This window comes from Adiantum capillus-veneris, chromosome 5, assembly GCF_014529385.1.
Source record: "Adiantum capillus-veneris isolate H3 chromosome 5, ASM1452938v2, whole genome shotgun sequence".
NCBI lineage: Eukaryota > Viridiplantae > Streptophyta > Polypodiopsida > Polypodiales > Pteridaceae > Adiantum > Adiantum capillus-veneris.
Window position 1 is genome coordinate 40,421,199 of NC_140935.1, and position 25,490 is coordinate 40,446,688.

General features: G+C 45.4%; 1 protein-coding gene across 1 annotated transcript in view; it reads right to left on the minus strand.

The window, feature by feature from the left end:
- Window positions 1–442: 442 nt before the first annotated feature.
- The window catches only part of LOC147457185 (uncharacterized), a 47,029-nt gene continuing 21,981 nt past the window's right edge, over window positions 443–25,490 (minus strand). Inside the window, exons 2-4 of the mRNA XM_086513537.1 lie at window positions 1,338–1,522; window positions 1,031–1,127; window positions 443–938 (exon numbers count right to left, since the gene is read on the minus strand). Of these exons, the coding sequence (XP_086369663.1) occupies window positions 682–938; window positions 1,031–1,127; window positions 1,338–1,496 (513 nt within the window). The 5' untranslated portion in view covers window positions 1,497–1,522 and the 3' untranslated portion in view covers window positions 443–681. The remainder of the gene's footprint in view (window positions 939–1,030; window positions 1,128–1,337; window positions 1,523–25,490) is intronic.

A 25,490-nucleotide genomic window follows, 5' to 3' on the forward strand; every position in this document is an offset into this window, starting at 1 on the left:
AGCTTTGCTCCTCCAGTGGCATGGTGCCACCTCAGCACAAGGAAACTACAGCTGAATTCTGCACTGCATGCCATTGCAAGCTTCTCCGCCTGTACCCGATCACATCTGCTGGCAGTGTTGTGCCTGCTCTCTCGACAAATAGTATTGGTCCCCCTCCCTCGCACCCTTGACGGCCAGGAATGGTCCGAGGGACCATACTCCACAATCCTCCTCCCCCATGGCTCCCGACATCCACTGGTCGCCAAGGGGTCGAAGGATTAGGGATGATTCCCTACCCCATTAACTACATTCTAGATGAAAAGATATAAGCTCCTCTTCATGCTCTCAAGTTCTGTGAGGTTTTTGCAATTGAATATAGGAACTCCGACTTGAGATAGCAGAGCATATTTCAAAGTAGGCCTATATTTGATTTATTACTAGCCAACATGATGCCTCATAAGAGTTTTGCTGGAAGAGAACCTTCATTTTTGACACAAATCATCATGCACAGCACTGAATACTGCAGTAAGACAATATAGAAAAAATGTTCTGTGAGGGTAGCAACAAGTGGGCATTGCTGGCAATAGAAAAGAAACTATCTAGATCAACCTGTTGCCTTTAAAAGATGCTTGTAATAAGCAGGCAATTGTGGCGACTTGGTTATCATCGTTGCCAATGAGCAGGCAATCCTCCCCACTTTGGTTAATCATCACGGAAACCCAAGAAAGAGTTCAATGATTTTACAAGGGCTGCAGAATTAGATGGTTTATAAGGAACCAGCAAATTCAAGTCCATGTTGGTTACTGTCTCCGATAGAGTGCTAGGAGAGGCATACATTAGGTACTTCTGTGCAGCTAGCTCCTCAGCGAGCTCTGCTTGATGATTATCCATCAAAGCTTCATTAACGACCACGATGAGAGGCTTGCCCATTCGCAACGTCTCGAAAATGCTACCTGAACCTGCGATTACATACAAGCATTTTCCACAGAACTCTTGCTTTGCTCACCATAATAAAAACCACAAATGCTAGCCACTGAGTTCGAACATTCACCTGCATGACTTATCACCAGATCAGCTGAGCTCAAATGTTCCTTCAAATCAGGTGAAAATGTGAAGAAGTCCACTTTCAACAAGCCATTTACATCGTCCTGAGAGCAGCACGCAACCATAAAGAACACGTTGAATCTCTCAAAAACAGTAAGAGAGTATTGTTCTCAAAATAGTTCAAGAGGTAAAGACACAGGACATGTGAAACAGATTTCTGTTTTCTGGTTCATTCATCAGCAAGCAATTCTCCTCTCACATAGCACACATATTTTACAATTACAGGGCTTGGGACTGAGACTGTCTAACCATACCTTGCAAGGGAGATAAGAACCACGCCCTATTTGTAACACAAGGGACGAGTATCCTTGACGGGCAAGGGCTGCTTTGCACTCCTGTGTATCAACAGCTCTGATTAATGCGTCAAACAGGGTTGTGCCCACAGTGACAAAAACCTGTCCTCCATGTCCCATCACTAAATTGCTCCCAAAACTAGAATCTGATCAAGGACATAAATTAAAGGTCAGTAACACCTCGTCTTACAGAAATATAAGAGGCACTAGCACAGAAAACATACCAGCTTATAAAAGAACGAAGATACTCGAGCAGTAGTTTAAAATAAAAAAACAAAACAGCAGCTACTCAAAAATGACCTAGACTAAAGAGATGGGCAAAATACGCGAGAGAAGCTTGAATGAGACTTTTTATCCCGAAACTTCAAACTCATACAACAGCAAAGACATAAGAGGAATGCGCAAATTTATTCCTAATCCAAGCTATAGACTAAAGTGAGGTTATACATGTGCAAACCTGGAAAGGACTAATACACAACCAAATTAGAGGACAATCTCGAAAGCAAAGAGATATAACAAATTGGATTGCATAACTATACAAGGTTATGGTAAAGCATGACTTAAGAGACTATCAGATATATTAGATTGAGTAGAACCAACAATCAAATACGTCGTCTTCTTCCCATACTATCAAGTGCACATGGCTTTGTGTGCCACAAGGACATGCTACATCGACTTCGAGAGCCAATCCTCTACATAGTAATGTCTTAGGCCTAGGGCATTTAGTACCAACAATTTTGTGAGCTTGTACTTAGGACCTTCATGTTCGGACAAGTCCATTAGATTAGATTTTCCAATTTTAGAACCCTCTTGCATAAATGGTTTGTACACGCACTTTGATGGATGCTACTACACTTCAATGGGCATCTGACAAGATGAGCACGCAGATTAAGTCTAGGGGAAGGCGTCTGTCACGAGACTGTGACAACCACTATATATATTTTCTGGTTGATTTTTATTTAACTTTTGGGACCCTCTTGTTAAATCACAAATGCCTGGACATTGCATGGCCAGTGTGAAACAGCTGTTGGCCGAGAGTTTCACCCGCACGAGCCAAGGCCAAGCAGCCACGAGATGGTTGGCCGATCGGCACTAGAACCTGACTAGTAAAGAAGTGGCTAGGCTCAGGTAAAGTCATTTAGGCCCCTCGACATGACTTTATAAGTTGGTGGATACTAGGAATTAAACCAAAAGGAGCAAACTCACACATGGCAGTAAGAGAGCAACCTGCAGGTCAACTCTCAAGTTCCAGAAGTCCCTCCCAAGAGGGGGTGCCCATTTTTGAGGCTGGAGGCTGATTTTTGAATGGTTGTGCTACATAGTGTGTGTGAGTAGTGGGTGCAGGTGATCACACTTTAATGGAAAGCTTGCCTTCTCCCTTGTCTCATGCAGTGCGATGATCTGCTCTCGCGCATCTCTCTCCCCTTTGCACATATGGTAATGCCCCTCTAGTTGGGCTTCTCAGATGACCACGTACAATTCTGAGGGTTTTATGCGCGTTTGCCAAGGCAAGAGCCTTCTGTACATGAACCGGATTCGCTAATTGCTAATCCCCTTAACGTATGAACAGTTCCTGTGAGAGTGAACAGTGGAGAGGGTGAGAGCCACGTGCGCTGAAAACGCTTGAGAGAGAGAGAGAGAGAGAGAGAGAGAGAGAGAGAGAGAGAGAGAACGCTAGAAGCTCCAAAACACGGCAAGCAAGCTCTCAATAACACAAAGCTTGAATACAGAACCCCAAGCACTCGTTTTATAGGATGTTGGGTTGAGGCAGGGCAAAAGTGTGTAACTGGTGCAAAAAACATAAAAGCCCAAAAATGGCTAAAAAAGTGTGCACCCAGCCAAGCTCACAAATGACCGGCCACACACATGCTAAAGTGTCCACCAATGCAACCTACGTGATGGGCAATGGGTGGCCAACCCGGGACAATCACTAGCCGTACAAAATGGCGAAGCAACATTGGTCTAACTCTAACATCCCCTCTCAGCACTGGATACTGAGACAACACACATGAGTCGAAGGTGAGAAGCCAAAGTCCGTTGAGGTACAGCCTTCGCATTGTCCGCGGTACGGACATACTCCAAATGAAGATCTCCAGCCAAAACCTGCTCCCGAAAATAGTAGTATTGCACCTCAATGTGCTTTGTCCGAGCATGAAAGATAGGGTTCTTGGCAATAGCTATGCAACTCTAATTGTCGCGCAAAAAACGTGTAGTAGCAATCTGGGGAAAACACAACTTTCCCAGTAATCCCCGTAGCCATATGGCCTCACAAGCAGCAAAGAAAGCTGCTCTGGAAGATGGCGCTGATGGGGGCTTTTCACAAGCCAAGCTCCCATACCCCTCTTCTCTCGTCCCCACCCCATGAAAACCCCCTCTTATGGAGGGAGTGATAAAAGGCATTGGAAAAAAGTAAGAAAAAAATAAAGTATGACTATGTAAATATATAAGAAAGGTAAAATAGGCCACCTCATGCCTGCGGGGTAGCCCATCCCCACCTTGCCTCCTTTTTCTTCACTGTTGCCCCGCCGAGTGTCCCTTTTCCTCTCCTCCACTCAAAAGGTCAACCCCCTCTCTCTTCCCTTTGTCCTTTCTCCTTTCTCTCTCCCCTCAAGCTACCCCACCTCTCACCAATAATGCATTATAACTCACCAATAATGCACCTTAACTCACATGCAACTTACCCCATCTTCCAAAATAGTATACCCCACCCCCTCTTTCTCTCTCCTATCATATCCCATGACCCAAATACCCCCTCTCTCTCTAAAGGGCGCCATGTCTCTTGTCTTGTAGCTAAATAACCTCCCCCACACTCACACACACTCAGTTTCACTGAAAAAGGTACCCACAGACCCATCCCCACCCGGTGGTTACCTGATTTTTCTTGTGTTCACACACATCTGCACACAAATTCACCTCTGAGCACACTTCCCTCTCTCCCCTCTTGTAATTATTTTATTCTCCATGTCACCTCTCACTTTTTTTTATCAACCCATCTCTCTCTCTTAGTCTCTCTCACGAGACTGCTGTTCTGGCACATATACACACAGCCAGACAAGTGGGGCCCACAGTCACATGGCCTATGTAGATAATGATTTCTTCATTTCTAAATTCTAGAATTTCTCCCCCCCTCCTCCCCTATATAAAGAGGGGTCACCATCACACAAAAATACACACCATCACCAAAAGAGTACACTATGCACTGTGTGTGCCTAGTGCGCACACACACACCCACACCATCACCATCACCGCAATCACCATGCTCGTCTTAAGCATGACCTCTACACCCTTGGGCTATGGAAGATGAAGAGAAACTAAATGAAGGATGATGGCCGTAACCCTCGTGCGAGTCTTCGCCATCAACTCCCACCTATCCGCCATGTGCTCTACCACGCTCTCCCTTCTCATTCCCCTACCCTATGCTCCCCATTTCATCGCCTTATTCTCTAAATAAATCTTGAGGTTTTGTGAGTATGTTTTCTTGCAATGTTTTGCCCATGTGAGGTGTGCGGAATCGCCACCTAGTCTTGTGTTTGGAGTGATCTTGTGTATGTGTGAAGGGTGTGCGGATTCGCCATCCTTTTGTGGTGCCTAAGTACTAAGCCGCTATACCCCCTCCCTCACTCTCTCTCTCTCTCTCTCTCTCTCTCTCTCTCTCTCTCTCTCTCTCTCTTGATCTCATTCTCTTTCCTCTTCATCATTGCTCCCAAGCATCCATCTCTCTTGGATGAAAACTTTGTTATGGTGGTGTGTTGTTTGCGTCCTAGCCGCTGAAGCTAGGTGGTGCCCCCTGTTTGCTTTACCATGACAGGCTCGAGGCGCGCCATTCGGTCCCCGGTGTTTTAGAGGCCGTCGGGGTTCGGGGTTCGCTTTGCTCCCGTCATTTGGTGCCCCCACTGAGGATCTTTTCATGAAACCCTTCAGTTTACAAGACTGAAACCCCTAAACTATTGTGAATGGATGAATGGCTAGCAGGATTTGCTAATTGGACGACAGAAGAAGAAGAGCTCCAAGCACAACTAGACGAACTCCGCATCTCCATCGAAGCTCCAGTGCCAGGCGTAACGGTAATTGATTTGCAGTGGGAGAGTCAACCAACACGCCAAACCCAGTGGATATACATAGGCCAAGTGCCAAGAAGAAGAAGGAGGAAGGTCGAAACCATGTCCGCAACCTACAACCAACCCACAACAACAAAATGGAAGGAGCTCTACACAATAGAGAATCAACACTATTCTACTTTGAGAATCGGGTAACTCAAGTCACCGAGGTAATTATCACAGTCAGTTTTCAAGTCGCAGCTGATGCTGCAGCACAGATAACGGAATCATTGGCTCACACTCTCACTAGAGAAACTAGGGATCTACTGAGTTTGTTTCAGGAAAGAACACCACCCTCTCCCACAAGCTTGGACAGTGACTAAGCACCTCTAAGCTTCACATGAATCAGTACAACCTACCTCAAGACAGATCACACATACCAACACGTGTACGCTCAATCAAGGTAATACTGGATTTGAAGGCTCACTACCAGCACGTCATTGACACCATGCCGGGTGGGGAGCGGTTTATGGAGGTTCAGGCATCAGATCAACCATTTGTCTTACCTTTGGTACAAGGCAATGTACCGTTTGAAGTTTTAATCTATGTACTAGTATAAGAGGGTATACACGCCTCCTTATAAAGAAGAAAAAACTTTTGCAAGTTAAGCAGTGTGTCTTTCTAGCTCTCTCTCAGTAATCATGGCAAGTGTAGCATTTCCAACATTTAAAGGAAAGAAGGGGGAGGATTTGGTAACAGACTTCCTAGATGACTTTGAAGTAGCATGTGTAGTGAGCAACAAAGATACGGATGAATCCCGGGTTAGAATCTTTAAGCATCTCATGAAGCTAGAAGCTAGATCATGGTACAATGCACTTCCACAAGCAACCAAGGATGACTGGGAACCCTTAAAAACCGTTTTTAAGAGGCGCTTTGGGGGAGGTACCACTTCAGAAAAGTTGTGGGACAAATTGAGAGACTTGAAGCAGGAGGGTCTTTTAGAATATGCCACCTATGAGTCCAAATTTGTGGATTTGTGGGAACGGTGGGTTGAGTCACTAGCTAGGAGGGAAGCTGCACCCGATTTCCTAAAAAAAGATCGGTTCACGCATGGCTTATGGCCGCTTCTCAAGGAGAAGGTGAAAGGTAGATTCCCGGCTACGTACGAGTTAGCCGTTGAGATTGCTCGCCTTAAAGACAAGAAGCTGCGAATGAAAGCCAAAGAAACCGAGTCAACAAAATCAGGAACATCGCGTCGACCAGCAACTACGACAACCACCATTCCACCACCACCACCGGCTCTTGGGGTAAGAGATGACCAACAAGATATGTTGGCCCATATTACTGACCAACTGCAGAATTTGTCTGTCCACTTAATACAACAAGGGAGGAGTCAAGAAAGAGATCAAGACCCTGGAAGAGCACGACGACAAAACAGGGAGTATCATTGCTACGACTGCGGAGAAGACGGTCACGGTATGTACTACAGTCCCAAACCACAACAAAACTATAATAGAGGAGGTAGGAGGAACCAATTGTCACCCCCTAGAGAAAGAACACCCCCACCCCGAGCACCACCCCCACCAACACAAATTCTACGTCCACCCCAGACACCACTACAAGCATCCATCCCACCTCTTCCACCAGCCCCACCACCTGATCGCCCTGTAAACATCATAAGGCTAGAAGAGAAAGGAAAAGCCATAGTAGTGGATCCACCCAGAGCAAAGGAGAGGGACAAGGGTAAGGAGAAGGTAACCTTTTTAGAACCACTTGAAGCCATGACTGTGAAAAGAGCTAGGAGGGAGAAAGCTACACAATCAGATGATGAGAGAAGCATGAGAGGAGAAACTAGCAAGAGGCCATCCAGGCCACGACGGAAATTGGGCATCACCGACTTCCAGCTAGGGGAAAGTTCTAAGCCCTATGATCTAACATTGGATGTGGCAGAGCAAGGACCGAAGATTACATGGCCACAGCTGCTACATCTTGCACCAAAAGTAAGGCGACAATGGTCTAAAATGGTAAGTACAAGACGCTCCAAAACAAAGGTAGCCGGAGCAATTTCAGGATGCAACATGGATGACATCCTTCCAATTGTCGACGTAAACATAAAAGGAAAGAGGGTTGGAAACACCACCATTGATGGAGGTGCACAAATCTGTGTAATGAGCGAAGCTATGATGCTTCAATTAGGGCTCGAGGTTGACAGGCCTTCTCCATGCAAGGCAAAGATGGCAAACAACGCAAAAGTAAAGTGTGTGGGTGTGGTAAGTGCCGTGAAAATCAAAGCTTTCAACACTGAGGTAGAGGTAGATGTTTTTGTAATGCCTACTAAGGGGGAGGGCTATCCACTAATTTTGGGAAGGCCATGGTTGATGGCCATGAAGGCAAAACAAGACTGGGGTACTGGCCTTCTACGCATGACCGGTAAGAAAGGGGAGACAATCTACTACGACATGAGGATTGGCAAGCAGAAGCAAATGAATCTGGAAACATCGGCAGATGAAACCACTAGCGAATCTTCCAGTTCTGAGGAGGAGACCACATCCACCGACGAAAGTGACGGTTCCATTGATGTGATGGGTATCATTATGAAGGATCCACAAAGGGTAAGCACAACTGGTGATCCATCACCAAAAGGGAAACCCAATGAAGAGGAGAGAAAATCACCTGGCCTAGGAGGAAGTAGGTTGAAGGGTATGTTGTCTACGGAATTAACACTTGAGGAGAAAGATAGTTTTTTGCAAATGTTGATGGGATTTCCTAACCTGTTCATTGACAACTATGAAAGAATCACAGGCATTACAGTGGTGGAACATCATATTAAGCTGAAGGAAGGGGTAAAACCAGTTGTGCAAAAGCTACGACGACTGGGGGTCGTACAAGAAAAGGCACTCTTGGCCGAGGTAAGGAAACTGCTGGAGGCGGGATTCATCTATCCTGTAGAAAACTCAGAATGGGTGTCACCCGTAGTGGTGATGCCTAAAAAGAATGGTAAGTGGAGGGTCTGTGTTGACTACAAACCACTAAATGCAGCTACAAAGAGAGACCACTTTCCTCTCCCTTTCTTGGATGAAATTCTGAATGAAGTAGCGGGTTTTGAATGCTATACCGTCTGTGATGGTTATTCTGGATACTTTCAAATACGCATAGCCTTGGAAGATCAGCTAAAAACCACTTTTATCACGCCATGGGGTTGTTTTGCATACAGGGTTATACCATTTGGTCTCACAAATGCACCTGCCACATTCCAAAGATATGTCACATATGTTTTTCAACCGTTCTTTGGAACATCCATAAGAGTGTTCATTGATGATTTTTGTATATATAGCTCCCGTATTTCACATTTAGAAAAGGTAACTGAAGGTTTGGCCAGGTTGCAGAGCTTAGGTGGGCAATTAAATGTGGATAAATGCCACATTGGGGAGAGTAAAGTCATTCTACTAGGCCATGAAATTTCAACAAAAGGTATCAATGCCGACCCAAGTAAGGTGTCCGCACTCATAGCCCTACCTTCACCAACGACCGCACGTCAACTGGTCTCTTTTCTACTGAAGGTGAGTTACTTAAGTAGATTCATACATCTACTATCACAACTTGTTCTACCACTGCAACAACTCACTCAAAGATCAACTTTCACTTGGGACGAGGAAAGCGAACATCACTACAACAAGGTGAAGGAGGTCTTAGCCACTCTGCCAACTATCTCACCACCTAAGTGGGATGAAAAATTCTATGTCACCTCAAGTGTTGGTGATGACTCATTGGGGGCTGTGCTACTCCAAAGGATACGACGACATCTTTCATGAGGCCAATCTACTTCTCTAGTCGAATGATGACAGCAGGAGAGAAAGGTTTCACCCATGTCGAACACTTAGTCCTAGCTCTTACATTTGCAACGACAAAGTTTAGGTCATATTTGCTGCCTAAGCAATTTGTGATTCTAACCACGGATGAAATATTTCCCTATGTTGTACAACACATGGATGTGTCTGCTAGAATTACTAAATGGCTAGTTCGTCTGCAAGAGTTTGACTACACGGTACAGGTAGAAAGCACGACAAGGACAAGTTTGGGGGGACTCATGACCTACCAAGTCTTTGAAGGGAAGGAGAAGCAAGCTAAGGGAGGAGAAGTCCGATTACCTCGAGTACCACCGATGGTAGAAGGAGCATACTCTCTCTACTTTGATGGAGCCTACAAGCGAGCGTCCGACAAAGCAGCTACAGGCATAGTGGTCTTTGATGACAAAGGGACAAAGGTATTTTCGTTGGGCCAATTGTTAGATTCACATTCTAACAATGAAGCTGAGTATGCAGCACTAATCAAGGGTCTACAATGGTGCGTCTCGCAAGGTGTACAACGCCTTAATGTATTTGGGGATGCTCTACTTCTGGTAAGGCAAGTAAATGGAGCATGGACATGCAAGAATCCTAGTTTAAGGACTCACTTAAGTGGTGTAAAAACCTTGTTGGGTAAGTTTAAAGAAGTTCAAATACACCATATCCCAAGGGCTCAAAACCAAGAAGCAGATGCCCTAGCAAGTGAAAGACTACAGGAAGTGGTGGTTGGAGCAATAAAACTAAAGCTCCCTCTATTTCAAGGAAGTGATGCCTTGCTTGACATCATGCATTTTTTGGAAACAGGGGAATGCCCATCAGATTTAATAAAGGGACAGAAGCAATGGCTGACGCGGAAGGCCACAAGGTATCCACTCATCAAGGACGGTTTGTACTGTAAGGGTAAGGACCAAATACTCAGGAAGGTCCCTCTCTCTCAGGAAATCACGGGAGTAATTGCTAGCTGTCACAACGGGGTTTGTGGTGGTCACTTTGCCCTAGACATAACAAGTAGGAAAATCTTGCAAGCAGGCTTCATATGGCCTAGCCTCAACCGTGATGTACACCACTGGTGCAAAACATGTAAGTTGTGTCAAAAGGCCGGCACTAGGTCACTTATGCCTGAACCACAGACACCTATTCTCTCATATAGCCCATTTGAAAAATGGGGTATCGATGCCATTGGGCCATTACCTAGGGCCAACTCAGGAAAATTCTACATTATCATGGGGGTCGACTACATGACTAGATGGGCAGAGGCTACAGCCACCACTAGAATCACAGCGATAGAGGTAGCTAAATTTATCTACGAGCACATATGTTGTAGGTTTGGCACACCTTTGGAGATCATCTCTGATAGAGGGCCAGGTTTCAGAGCAGACTTGGTAGGAGAATTAATGCAGAAACTGGGCATTACAAGGAGGCACTCTTCACCATATTACCCTCAATGTAATGGCCTAGTTGAAAAGGTAAATGGAATGGTTTCTAAAATTATTACCAAGCAGGTAAACAATCATCCTGGAGACTGGGATAAGTATCTACTACCATCTTTATGGGCCTACAGAACTTCATTTCGTACATCCTTGGGATTCACACCGTATCATCTAGTATTTGGTAAGAAAGCAATCTTGCCCATTGAAGTGCAACTACAAAGTCTCAGAGTAATGGCAAGCCAACTTCAACAACCCAACATGCATTTGAGAGATCACATCATCAACTTGGAAAGACTGCAGCTGGACAGAGAAGAAGCAATAAATTATTATGCAGCACAAGCAGAGCATAGACGGCTTAGCTTTAACGAGCATCTCCGGAAAAAAGAATTGAAGAAAGGAATGTTGGTGCTCCGCTACGACAATCGCTTCGACACGCGCAAGGATACGAAACTCCTGCTCCGATGGGAAGGCCCTTTTATCATCAGGAAATAGTATGCCAATGGAAGCTACAAGCTTATGGAGGCTGATGGAAAACTTCATAAAACCAGGGTAAATGGTTGGCGACTTAAACCTTATTTTCTTCGATTTGACCAGGCTCCACCGATTGACATTCCAGATGAGGACACACCATCAGCCGCCACCTCCGACGATAATGATCAAACAGATGAGCTAGAGACATGAATGCCTCTAGCCAAAAGGGGAGGGCTAATGATGGGGGCTTTTCACAAGCCAAGCTCCCATACCCCTCTTCTCTCGTCCCCACCCCATGAAAACCCCCTCTTATGGAGGGAGTGATAAAAGGCATTGGAAAAAAGTAAGAAAAAAATAAAGTATGACTATGTAAATATATAAGAAAGGTAAAATAGGCCGCCTCATGCTTGCGGGGTAGCCCATCCCCACCTTGCCTCCTTTTTCTTCACTGTTGCCCCGCCGGGTGTCCCTTTTCCTCTCCTCCACTCAAAAGGTCAACCCCCTCTCTCTTCCCTTTGTCCTTTCTCCTTTCTCTCTCCCCTCAAGCTTCCCCACCTCTCACCAATAATGCATTATAACTCACCAATAATGCACCCTAACTCACATGCAACTTACCCTATCTTCCAAAATAGTATACCCCACCCCCTCTTTCTCTCTCCTATCATATCCCATGACCCAAATACCCCCCTCTCTCTCTAAAGGGCGCCATGTCTCTTGTCTTGTAGCTAAATAACCTCCCCCACACTCACACACACTCAGTTTCACTGAAAAAGGTACCCACAGACCCATCCCCACCCGGTGGTTACCTGATTTTTCTTGTGTTCACACACATCTGCACACAAATTCACCTCCGAGCACACTCCCCTCTCTCCCCTCTTGTAATTACTTTATTCTCCATGTCACCTCTCACTTTTTTTTATCAACCCATCTCTCTCTCTTAGTCTCTCTCATGAGACTGCTGTTCTGGCACATATACACACAGCCAGACAAGTGGGGCCCACAGTCACATGGCCTATGTAGATAATGATTTCTTCATTTCTAAATTCTAGAATTTCTCCCCCCCTCCTCCCCTATATAAAGAGGGGTCACCATCACACAAAAATACACACCATCACCAAAAGAGTACACTATGCACTGTGTGTGCCTAGTGCGCACACACACACCCACACCATCACCATCACCGCAATCACCATGCTCGTCTTAAGCATGACCTCTACACCCTTGGGCTATGGAAGATGAAGGGAAACTAAATGAAGGATGATGGCCGTAACCCTCGTGCGAGTCTTCGCCATCAACTCCCACCTATCCGCCATGTGCTCTACCACGCTCTCCCTTCTCATTCCCCTACCCTATGCTCCCCATTTCATCGCCTTATTCTCTAAATAAATCTTGAGGTTTTGTGAGTATGTTTTCTTGCAATGTTTTGCCCATGTGAGGTGTGCGGAATCGCCACCTAGTCTTGTGTTTGGAGTGAGCTTGTGTATGTGTGAAGGGTGTGCGGATTCGCCATCCTTTTGTGGTGCCTAAGTACTAAGCCGCTATACCCCCTCCCTCACTCTCTCTCTCTCTCTCTCTCTCTCTCTCTCTCTCTCTCTCTCTCTCTCTCTCTCTCTCTCTCTCTCTCTCTCTCTCTCGATCTCATTCACTTTCCTCTTTATCATTGCTCCCAAGCATCCATCTCTCTTGGATGAAAACTTTGTTATGGTGGTGTGTTGTTTGCGTCATAGCCGCTGAAGCTAGGTGGTGCCCCCTGTTTGCTTTACCATGACAGGCTCGAGGCGCTTTATTCGCTCCCCGGTGTTTTAGAGGCCGTCGGGGTTCGGGGTTCGCTTTGCTCCCGTCAGCGCAACGTGGGTTGCCGCTTACTGCTCCATGAAATGGGTCCCGAGCCGAGTGTGAAAACTACTCCTGTAGTAAAGCACCGAGTATCTGGATTTTCTGCCCAATCTGAATCGCACCAACCAAGAAGGGTGCAACCCTTGGAGTGATCATAGAACACACCATGGTCCAAGGTGCCTCTGATATACCGCAAAGTACGATGGACACACTGCCAATGTCATTGACGAGGTCGGGTGTTGAAAGAACTAAGGACAGAAACTGTGTAACAGATGTTTGGTCCGGAATAAGTTAGCCAAACGAGGCAGCCAACAACATTCAGGTACTGCTCCAGGTCAATCGATGGGGAAGGATCGTGAAGCGATATGTTCTAGAGGAGTGCCAATCGGTCTACAACATGTCATATGGAATCTCTCCAGGATAGCCTTCGCATACTTCCGCTGAGAAAAGAAGATGTCGTCAGGTGTCTGATAGATCTCGAATCCTAGAAAATAGTGAAGAAGCCCAAGAATAGTCATCTAAAAACGTGTCTCCATAGCTTGCATGATCGACTTGATCTTGTTGGTCCCTAAGCGTGTGAAAATGAAATCGTCCACATAGACAATCACTATCGCAACCAAAGAGTCATCACAGACAGCATAACAGTTGGAATCTGATGAGGTACACCGTAAATCTAGCTTCACAAGAAACTGGTCAAGTGTGAGGTACCACCGTCTTCCAACCTGCTTCAGTCCATACAATGCTTTCCACAACTGATAAACCCAATCCTCCTTGCCGGGTATCTGAAAGCCAGGAGGTTGCTCCACATAAACTTCTTTATCCAAATCAATGTTCAGAAACACACTTTTGACATCCATCCGGATGATAGTCCAACCAAAGTTGGCTGCGAGAGCAAACACTGTGCATATGGTAGTCATACGAGCGGTGAGAGCAAAGGTCTCGTGAAAGTCTACGCCGGGTCGCGATGTAAAACCCCCAGCAACAAGTCTCGCCTTGTGTTTGTCGAGGGAACCATTGGCCTTGTACTTTGTCTTGAAAATCCATTTTGTAGAAACCACCTTCCGCTTGTTGGGCCTGAGAACTAAGGTCCAGGTTTTACTCCGCTCGATAGCGTCCAGCTCAGTCTGCAGCAATCATGCTGGAGTGCTTCCTCCACCGAGGAAGGCTCAACTGGTGAAGCCTGAATCTGGGACATGAGCGCAAAGTTCACGAACTCTGAGCCGTCATAAACCTGACTCTCCTTGAGGCATGCAGAACGTCGAGGCTGTCTAGGTTTTGGCGTGTCTGGTAACTTCGTGACTCCAGAGCAGGTATTAACTTCTCCTTGCGAGGTGGGACCACCTCCACCAGAGGAGAACCATCATCCACATCAGAATCCTAATCCGATATGGCATGATCGGGTGAAGTCATTGGTTGCGGTGTAGAGGGTACAGGGACAAGTGTAGGGTTAGGATCAGATGAGGGAGGTGGAGGAGGAGGAGGTAGGGAAGGTATAGGTTTGGATACTGCCCCCTCTGCCCATGTGCTAAAAGTCTCCATGAATGTCACATCACGGCTAGCTGTGGTGGTCTTGGCGCAGGATCATAAAGACAGTATCCGTCAGACTCTCGTGAATAGCCCAAGAAGATGAGCTTCTTCGACTTGAAGTCTAACTTCTGTCGCTTCTCCTTTGGCACATGGACAAAGGCCGGACACCCAAAAACTCGAAAGTGTGAGACCGAGGGCTTGCGGTCGTAGTAAGCCTGAGAGGGAATCATGTCTTGCAAAGTTTGAGTAGGAGAACGGTTCTGGATGTAAACCGTCGTGTTACATGCCTCAGCCGAGTAAATCCAGATAAAGAAGCATGTGTTAGCATCACACGAGCCATCTCCATGATAGTCCGGTTCTTTCGCTCAACAACTCCATTCTGGGAAGGAGTGTGAGGAGTAGTCAGTTGGCGCTAGATGCCCTCTGACTTGCATCACTGTGCAAAGTCCTTTCAAGTGAACTCACCCCCTCTGTCGAAGCGAAAACATTTAACGTGCAAGTCCTCCTTTTCGACCATCATCTTCCAATTCTGAATGAAACTAAAAGCCTCCGACTTGAGCTTTAAGAACGAAGCCCAAGTGTACCTGCTACAATCATCCACAAGCACAAGCATATATTGTGAGCCAGAAAATGAAGAAGTGCTCATCGAGCCACATAGATCAATGTGAATAAGTGTGAGTGGTGCCGAAGCTCTATTGGATGCCTACTTCGGAAAGGCAGCCCTGTGTTGCTTGCCCAACTGGCAAGCCTCGCACATGCCGGGTGAAGAGCGTATCGCGGGTAAACCCTCCACGAGAGAGGTCCTAGCAACCTATTGGAGCTGCTGATAGCATAGATGTCCAAATCGTGCATGCCATAGAGAAGAAGACTCCGAGGTGCTGGATAGAAGAGCATGAGGCGGTATAGGGATCCATCGCGCTCACCGCATGCAAGAACAGTACCTGTCGTAGAATCAGAAATGGTCACAGTGCCACTCCCAAACTGTATGTCAGCTCCCTAAGAGTCCAAACTCGACACAGAGAGGAGGTTAAAGGCCACGTCCACAACGTAGAGCGCCCCCACTAAACTGAACTTCAAGTCAGACACTAGAATCTCATGGTTGTCACCCATAGTGACGTCTGCCCATGAGTCTGCCTGACACAGCTAAATCAAGGCTGTTGGGGAGTCATGTGAGTGGTAGCTGCACTATCAACAACCCAAGTACCTGACTGTGATACAACAAGAGCGTGGTCCGGTCGTCGCCAGAAGAGCGGTCCCCGCCATCTCGTGAGAGGCTACAACTGCACTTGAGGTTGTCTGTTGCTCCTTGTTGGCCTCTTCTCGCTTCTTCTTTTTGCATTCTGATTCTTTATGCCCTTTCTTGTGGCAGTAGTAACATTCGATGTCCTTGTTCTTCTTCTTCTTCTTCTTACCTTCACCTTTCTTGTTACCTCCTTGAGCAATCAAAGCTCCTTCAGTATCAACAACACTCTTCCTCTGAATGCGGAGTGCCCCTCGATCTTCTAAGGGAAGGGCGAATCTCGTCCCATGTGGGAAAAGAGGTACGTCCAGATGTGAGCAAACTCTGAAAGTAGGGATCAAAGCGTGAGGGAAGCTTGAATAGTAAGAGGCCAGCCATGCGTGCCAAGGTCATGTCACCTCCGGCAGAGACAAGATCGTCCCAGAGCTCCCGCATGTGGCGGGTCAACCCATCGAGTGAGTTGAAATCCTTCAATTAGACGTTGTACAACTCCCGTTCAAGTGTGATCTGTCTCGCAAACGAGGTCTCCTCAAACTGGTCAAGAATCCGTCTCCACAATGGATGTGCATGCTCCTCTTTGGAAACTTCCTTCGTGAGGCGGTCTGTCACAAATTGATGACGTGGCATGACCAACTAAAAAGTTGGTTCCAACTTATGGACAACTATCGAGGGGCCAAAGGGACACCTAGCATTAAAAATAATGCATAAAGAGTTGTTGACATGGCTGTTGTACGGACGCCCGTGATTCACGCTGCTGACTTGGCAGGCTGTACAGACGGCCGTAAAATGCGCTGACTGCTGACGTGGTAGCACCGTACGGAAATTCAGCTCTTTGCACTGCTGAGTTTTACTGGCAGCTTTTGGATCAAGTTGCTTTTGAATTTACTACTTTTGGGGCTCTGTTTTTGGCATCTCTTGTATCCATAAATAAATCCCAAGGGACTTACTTCTCAGAATCATACAAACCAAAGCTTGTCCAAAAGGCTGTCTTATAGACATCTCCCGGTGCGATTCGGATCTGATGATATCCGCTTTTCATATCAATCCTGCTGAAACAAGAGGATCCCTGAAGTCGGTCAAGAATATCATCGACCCTTGGAATCAGAAATCTGTTCTTGATGGTGATTTTATTGAGAGCTCTGTAATCAATGCACATTCTTCAAGATCCGTCTTTCTTTAAAACCAACAACACCGGAGAGCAATAGGGTTAAGTACTCGGTTGGATAAGACCCATTTCAAGAAGGTCTTTCACTAGGTTCATAATCTCTTCATTCTGGGCTCGGCTAACACGGTAAGGTGGCCAGTTTGGTGATGTGCTTCCAGAAATCAGATCAATGGTGTGATCCTCAAGTCGAGATGGGGGCAACTCCCCTGGCACGCCCTCAGAGAAGCAATCGGCATGAGAGTGGAGAAAATCTTGGCGTTCTCTATCAAGTTCAGACATGTTTGTTCTGTGTTCATCATTTAACTCTTTCAAGTAGATCGAGTAAACAAAGAGGCTGGTTTTTATTAATTTGGAAATGGCCGAAGCCGATACAATAGGGAAGGACTTGTCCTTTAGTTTTACATCAAGTACAATCTTTCGGCCCTTTTCATTCGTCAACTTTGCTTTCTTTGCCCAATAATCAACCATGGCGTTGTTCTTATGGTACCAAGGGACTCCTAGGAGGACGTCACAACCTTCCAAGGGTATTATGTAAAAGTCATCGTGCCCCAAATACCCCTGACAATGCAACCAAAGTTTGCCAACGACAAGTGTAATGGCTATGTCCCGTCCGGGTGCCGCTAGAACTGCCTCTGTTGGTGGTCCCATCCTGTCGGGTGTAATCTCGAGCCCCGTCGCCAATTCAGGTAAAATGAAGTTGGCCTTGGCTCCTCCATCGAAGAAATCAGGGCTTCTTGATCTTTCACTTTGCCCCAAGCTCGGCAAAGTTCTGTACTTTCATCAATCAAGCTTGGGTCAGTACCCATGCAATCTGGTACCAGTCTTGCTTTCATCTTGCCTTTTCTGCCACGTTCCTTTGCTGCTCTCGAACTCTCTCGCTTGTCTTCAATCTGTTCTTGTTGTGCCTTTTTGGGGCACTTCGCGGAGATATGCCCATGTTCCCCGCAACCAAAACACTTCCCCTCTTTGATATAATTGGCCCTCTCTCGAAGATTTTTTTCTTTCTACTTTCATTGTTGGAGGTCTGTCGGGTTCTCTGAGTCAAAACCTCATCAATGGGGTAAGTCAAATTTCCCGAATGTATTGAGAAACCCCGTTTCGCATGACCCATAAATTCTTGAATAGAATTTGACTTTTGTTCCAGGCAGTAGTCTCGGATCTCTGTAGGGAGTCCGCAACAAAACCGCTCAATTTGTTCCTTAAAAGAGACCTTAAATGAAGAGGTTGGTAGAAAAGAGTCCTAAAATCTCTTGCAATAAGCATCCAAAGAATCTCCCTTGGTCATCCAAAGATGGTTCCAAGTGGTTCGTATATCTCGTTCGTACTCCCGAGTCAGCCAAGAAGAAATAAAGAGCCTTTTGAATTTCAACCACTTGACTGGGGCTTCCTTCCTCAAAAGAAGAGTGGACCACCATGTTCGAGCATTGCCTTTTGGAAAAGCTGCAGCCCTCCTAATCTTGGAGTGCTCAGAGTAGTGCCCTCCAGAGAAGGCTATGTCAAACTGTTGAACAAAGGCCAAAGCCCTGGGAGCATCTTGAGCATCTCGGAACCCAGAAAAGGATTCAAATTTTATCGATTGTCCACCTTCTTTGAATTCTTTTGCTTTCTTGCTTTTGTCTTCAAGGAAGTCATATTGGTTGGCTCGTAAAAATGCTTCTTCTTTGCATAAAACATATGGTCATCGAAGTCCGAACTGTCAGAGGATGACTCCTCTCTAGAGCTATCAAAAACTGGGCGGAATCTGGGTTTCTTGCCCTTTGCGAAGCTTTGCTTTTTGCTTCGCTTTTTTCCCTTTATGTCCTCCTCGCTCGAGTCACAAGAGCTAGAAGAACTATTAGAAGAAGAGGAAGAAGAAGAACTGGGTAATCCTTCAAAACGTACTCGCTTCTTCTGCTTTCTTGCAGATGCAAAAGAAGATTGACGGCCCAAACAACCACGGTAGTCAGTCCCCTTCTTGCGCTTTTTCACTTGCTTTTTGGATTGATTGTTCGCGTCCAAAAGCAGACATATCTGAGTCTGAACCACCTCCTGTAGTTCTTGTTCTGTAAACATCCTCGGAGAAGGAGGTTTCTTGATTGCCGGTTTGATGTGTGGTTTTGTGGCTTTCTGCCACTGAGTGTGCACTTCTGCGATGGATTGTTAGAGACAAAAATTTTGCAAATTGAGGATCCTTCGCAAATTTAATCATCTGCTTTGTGCACTCGTCAACCTGTTGTCGACGTTCCAACTCTTGAAATTCGTACTGAGTAGGCCAAGGTGGCCTGTACTTTTCATCTGTTAAGTCATCAAAATCTTCTTCATGATCTCCTCCCGCATTAGCAGACGCAGAAGAAGTAGACTGCTTCTTGTTGGAATCCATAAGTGTCGCGAGAAAAGGAACGGATTTCCCGGTAGAAGAGAAATCGACCGCCGTCTGATACCATTGTAACAAACTTGGACACCCCAAGTTTAGATTCTACCGCCACACAGCAAAGATTCACTTTAAAACAGTTCACAAAAGCTGACACGGCCCGGCGTAGTTCCGTGCCAAGAGGTATTGGCCCCAAAGACTAGCGCCCCTTTCGGTATTTCTTTTTGTATTAATCTATGTGCAAAGTACAAGAGAGTCCACGGGAACTCACACTCAGACTCTGCGTCCAGATGCCCTGAGTAATGAGGCCCTTGGACTTATTTATTCGTACAAGGGTTGCCCAAAAGCAGAGCCCCAAAAAGTTTAAACTCAAAAGCAACTGTAACCCAAAAGCTGTCAAAAATCAGCCAGCGTAATTTATGAAAATCCGTACATACTGCCACGTCAGCAACTCAACACGTTTTGCGGAGAATTCTGCCATGTCAACAGTCAGCAGAATTTGCGACATCCGTACAATTTGCCACGTCAACCTATCGGTGCATTTTACGGAGGTCTGCAGGGTGTGTGTGTGTCCGAGTGCCTGCCACGTCACCGATTTGTGACAGCTTGAGTTGAAAATCTCTATAGAGATGATCGCAATATGGGATTAGTTAATCCAACATCAGTGAGGTCCAACATGGATCTAGATGCGATTACTGAATAAGTTGCTGGCAGTCATGGTTTGAGGTTTGGAATGAATTTCTATGTGATGTGATCTGAATGTAATATGACTGTGATCTGAATGAGACGTCTTTGTACAAGTGCTGGATTTGTGTCGTCTAGTGCATTAGTACCTAGAGTCAGTGTCTACTGAATTTGTCAGATGCAGCAGAAGAGAATAAGGATTTTCTCGGATCTAGTACTCTGCACACAAACACAAGGGATACTTTACTTCACTTGAAAGAACTGAACTGAACTGAAAGAAAGAGAGTAACGAGAGAGAGAGAGAGAGAGAGAGAGAGAGAGAGAGAGACGACACAGGGATGTCGGGTCCCAACCCTCAAGGGCCCCCTTGCTCTGTTACCAGAGCAAGTACTTTCTTTATTCTTGCACAATGCTACCACAATGATGCCGATGTTGATGGGTACTGATACTACTAATGTTGAAGGGTATTGATACTGCTGAAGGGTAGTGAAGGGATCTGCGATGACGATGTCGACGACGACGATGGTGTCGAGGAAAACGGCGTCAAGGCTGAAAACTGAAAACACTAGATGCACTGTTGGGGATCTGCTACTGCGGCGATACTACAGCCTAGATATGCAACCGCTTCGTCGGGCTAGGACTAAAATGTAAAAACGCTGGCTGATCTAACTGAAATCTGAAAACGCTGGCTGATCTGCTGAATTCTGAAAACGCTAGCCTGATATGGTACTATGTAAGGTGCAGCAGAAGTGAATATTGTGATGAGCGCGTGGCGGTGTGTGCAAGTGAAAGAGTACGCGAGAATGTGCGAGGTGTGTGCAGGAAGAGATGGCGAAGGCCAGCAGGAAGCTGGGCGCTAGTAGATCGAAAGAGGGAGAGAGAGAGCACGCTACACGTGAGGTGAGGGGAATGATAAGTGAGTAAATTAACTCATTTGTTCCCTTTATTAAAAGTATAGGACCAATTTATAAGTTAGTGGCCAAGTTCAATGTGAACTTGGCCAAAGGTTAGTAACCTTTAAAATATACATTATAAGGGGGCCATTTGGGCCTTTAACCCAACAACCTCCCACTTAAAGGCATAAATGGCGCCTTTAAGCTACGTGACTCCCACCATCTCTATGCATAGATGATGTTGTGCTTTGGGTAAGCACTTAGTGAGAGCATCGGCTGGATTTTGTGATGTATGGACTTTAACCAATGTAATAAGGCCATCCTCAAGCACTTCACGTATGAAGTGATACCGCACATCAATATGCTTTCTGTGTGCATGAAACATGGCGTTCTTTGCCAGACATGTGGCACTCTGGCTATCACAACCAAGCATAGGTGCCTTGGCAGGCAAACCAAACTCACTGCATATGCGTGCTAACCAAATAGCTTCTTTGGAAGCCTCAGTGGCTGAAATATATTCAGCCTCTGTCGTAGACAATGCAACAATCTTTTGCAATCTAGAACACCATGAAACAGCACCTCCCGCAAGAGTAAATACATAGCCACTTGTGGATTTCCGTGTATCCACATCACCAACCATGTCAGAGTCCCAAAATCCCTTCCAACTCCATTGGTCCTTTACCATAGCAGAGGCATTTGTTGTTAGTCCCTTTCAAGTACCTCATAATGGACTTTACTGCATCCCAATGCAACCTGCCTGGATTAGCTATAAATCGGCTAACAACTCCCACTGCATGGGCTATGCCAGGCCTAGTAGCAACCATAGCATACATAAGTGAACCACAAGCTGAAGCATAAGGCACACTTTGCATGTCATTGGCTTCTTCCTTTGACTTGGGACAATCATCCTTGGAGATCTTGACATATGGCTGCAATGGCACACCAAGAGGCTTTGCTTTAGCCATGTTAAATCTGTCCAGTCCCTTTTCAATGTACTTTTCTTGCGACAAATACAATAGGCGCTTGTCTCTTTGCCGTGTAACACGCACTCCAAGTATATGTTCAGCTGCCCCAAGGTCTTTCATTGAAAATGCAGATTTCAGCTATCCTTTACGAGCATCAACAGTGCTTCTTTTCTTTGCAGCTATCAACATATCGTCTACATAGAGCACAAGAATGATAGGGCTGCCATCCTCATCACGTTTGGTATACCATCCTCATCACGTTTGGTATACAAACAATGGTCGGCATGGCTTCTTTTGTAACCATGTTTAAGCATGAAGCGATCAAACTTCTTGTACCACTGTCTACATGATTGTTTCAGCCCATACAAGCTTCTATTGAGCATACGTACCAAATGTTCCTTGCCAGGGATAACAAAACCCTCGGGTTGCTTCATGTAAAGCTCTTCTTCCACATCACCATGCAAGAAAGCAGTACGTACATCAATTTGGTCCATTTCCAAATCAAGAGCAGCCACTATGGCAAACAGTACACGCAAAGTGGTCATCTTCACAACAGGAGAGAACACTTCCTGAAAGTCTATGCCCTTGGTTTGAACATATCCCTTTGCAACAAGCCTTGCCTTATACTTGGGTTTTGCATCAACAGTCTTGATTTTATACACCCATTTGTTAGAAATAGCCTTCCTTCCTTTGGGCAATTCAACCAAATCCCAAGTATGATTAGCATGCAAAGCTTTAATCTCTTCTTGCATAGCAAGCTCCCACTTGTCGCTGTGCTCACATGTCTTTGCCTCTTTATACGTAAAAGGCTCTCCCTCATCTGTCAACATAATGTAATGCAAAGAGGGGTCATATTGACTCATAGGCCGTCTTTGACGAGTAGACCGCCTCACCCAATGATCCACATTATCCGGCAATGGGTTTACATCAGGTGGCACGACAAAATCATCAACAATGGGCTGCTGTACATCATTTTCAGCACCATTTTCAGCATTGTTTCTTGGCTGCAAATGCCCTTCAAGAGCCTCAATTTGCTGTCCACCATCATCTGGCTCAAACACCACTGGATCATCTACATTTTCAGCCATTTGTGGTGCATCATGAGGGTCAAAAATAGGCCTAACCGGTGACAGTCATGCTGAAATTTCACCCTTTTATGGTCATGCTTTGAGGCACAATTGTTTTGAAGCAGCCTTGCCTCATTAAAAACAACATCTCGACTGCGTACAACCCTTTTGAGCTGAGGTAACCAAATCCTGTAACCCATTTCGCCTTCTTCACCATATCCCATGAAGAGGCCTTTAATGGACTTCGCATCTAGTTTACTCCTCAACTCAGGTCTAACATGCACAAAAGCTTTAAAAGCAGGCTTGCCATACCAAACCTCTTCAGGGATGTTACCTTTCAAAGACATGTGAGGGGGTCGATTGCATATATGCACTACAGTTTTCAAAGCTTCTCCCCAAAATCCATGGGAGAGATTAGTTGTGGACAGCATGCACTCACCCTCTCACAAAGTGTCCTATTGAATCTTTCAGCCACACCATTAGAAGAGGGGTTGTATGGCATAGTAAGCTCTCTCTTAATGCCCAAATTTTCACAAAACTTAAGCCCCCATTGTCTGTACGCAAGCATTTTAGCTTTCTACCTGTTTGGGTGGTCACAAATGCATGAAATCTCTTAAACGCAGCAAAGGCTTCATCCTTAGACTTAAGCAAATAAACCCAAATTTTCCTAGAATGATCATCAACAAAGGAGACAAAATAGCATGCACAAGATTTACGAAAGACACCAGAGTAATAAGAACGCTTTACTTGCTTGCCATATTGACATTCATTACAAAAGTCAAGCTTTGTGCCTTTAGCATCAAGCTTGTTCAAAGAACAAAGCCTAGAAAGACCCTTTTGGCTCATATGGCCAAGCCTCTTATGCCACAATTCCATGTGAGTTAATTTTAGCCAATGCAATAAACTTGCCCAACACGGCCTTTCCATGCATGCAGTAAAGTGTCCCTTTCTTTGTGCCCTTTACAATCAGCCTTGAGCCTTTAGTCATTTTCCATGACCCTCTCTCAAACAAGATGTTGTAACCATGCATATCCATCTGACCAACAGAAAGCAGACTCTTTTTGATTCCCGGCACATATCGAACATCATGCAAGACAAGCTCATATGTGCCATCTATGGAGAGATGCACAGTGCCAATACCCTCAATGGAACATGCATGATTGTTTCCAAGGTATACATGGCCACGCTTGCCTACATCAAAAGTAGAGAAACACTCCTTGATAGGAGTCACATGAAATGAAGCACCGGAATAAACAATTCAAGTCTGGGACAATGCATCGTTGACAGTCAACAAAGCATCAATAAGATCACTCTTGGTGATCTGCATGTCCTGTGAATGAACATTTAGAGAGGCATCAAAGTCATAAGCATCATCATTTGACAAAGTGGCACACAAGATGTCCTCTACATCTGACAGCTCCTCAATCACGACACTAGAAGCCAGATTGGCCTTCTCTTTGACCTTTGAGCTATCTTGTGCATCTGCCTTGACTTCCTTCTTCTCTTTCTTTTTGTCTCCGCCATTCTTTTTCCTTTCTAACTCATCTTTATAGTACCTGCAATCGGGTTTCTTGTGACCTTTCCTGCCACATTGATAGCAAGTCACATCACCCTTGCCTTTGCTTGCATTTCCCCTTTCTTTACTCTTACTTTTACTCCTTTGTGCATAAACATTCTTCTTTTCTGTCCTGCCTCTAACCATGTTGGCAGAGCTGCCTCCCTCTCCACTTGCTTTTCTCCTGATTTCTTCATTCAAGATAGAACCCCTAACACCATCAAAGGTCAGATTGGGGTTATTGGACAACGAAACAACCAAAGTTTCCCATGACTCAGATAAGGTCATAAGCAAGAAGATAGCTTTCAGCTTATCATCAAAAGGGGGCAAACCAGATTCCTGTAACTGCGACAAAGTACTTGCGGACAATGACAAGTGCTCTGCCGCGCTCTTGGACTCATCTAATTGCATGCCAACAAGTTTTCGCATCAAGTGCACCTGGTTGACAGGCGTTGTATTTTCATACATTCCCTTTAACTTCTCCCACACATCAAAAGCATTCGTAAGACCTTTCACATCAATGATGGTCTCATCCGTCATGACCATTTTAATGTATGTAACGGCCTTCCTGTTCATGCTAACCCATGCTTCATCCGTCATATTCTGTGGCTTTACCTGTTCAAGTGCCCCTTCGCAATCCTTAAGAAATAGGATTCCCTAAATCTTGTCTTTCCAAAGATCAAAACCTGTTCCATCGAACCTCCTAATCTCGAAGAGGTTCTTCACATCCGAAGAAGATGAGGCCATAGTTGCACGAAATAAGAGGGATAATACGCTGAATTTTTGGACAAAATGCGCAAAAATCGGAGTATAGCCTCACAGAGATATGCACTAGAGCTCCAAATGGTCACAGGAGAAATTTAGGGCAAAATAGGTCGATTTGGACACAAAAATCAATTTCTGAAATTTATGGGCAGGAAATTTCAGCGAGCGAATTTGTGCTCGAAAACAACAAATTTAGTTGTTTTTAGCCTCACAGAAAATACGTAAGGCTAATACACAGCCTTTAAAAGCATGTAAGAGCAAAAGCCCCAATTTGTAGCATGAAA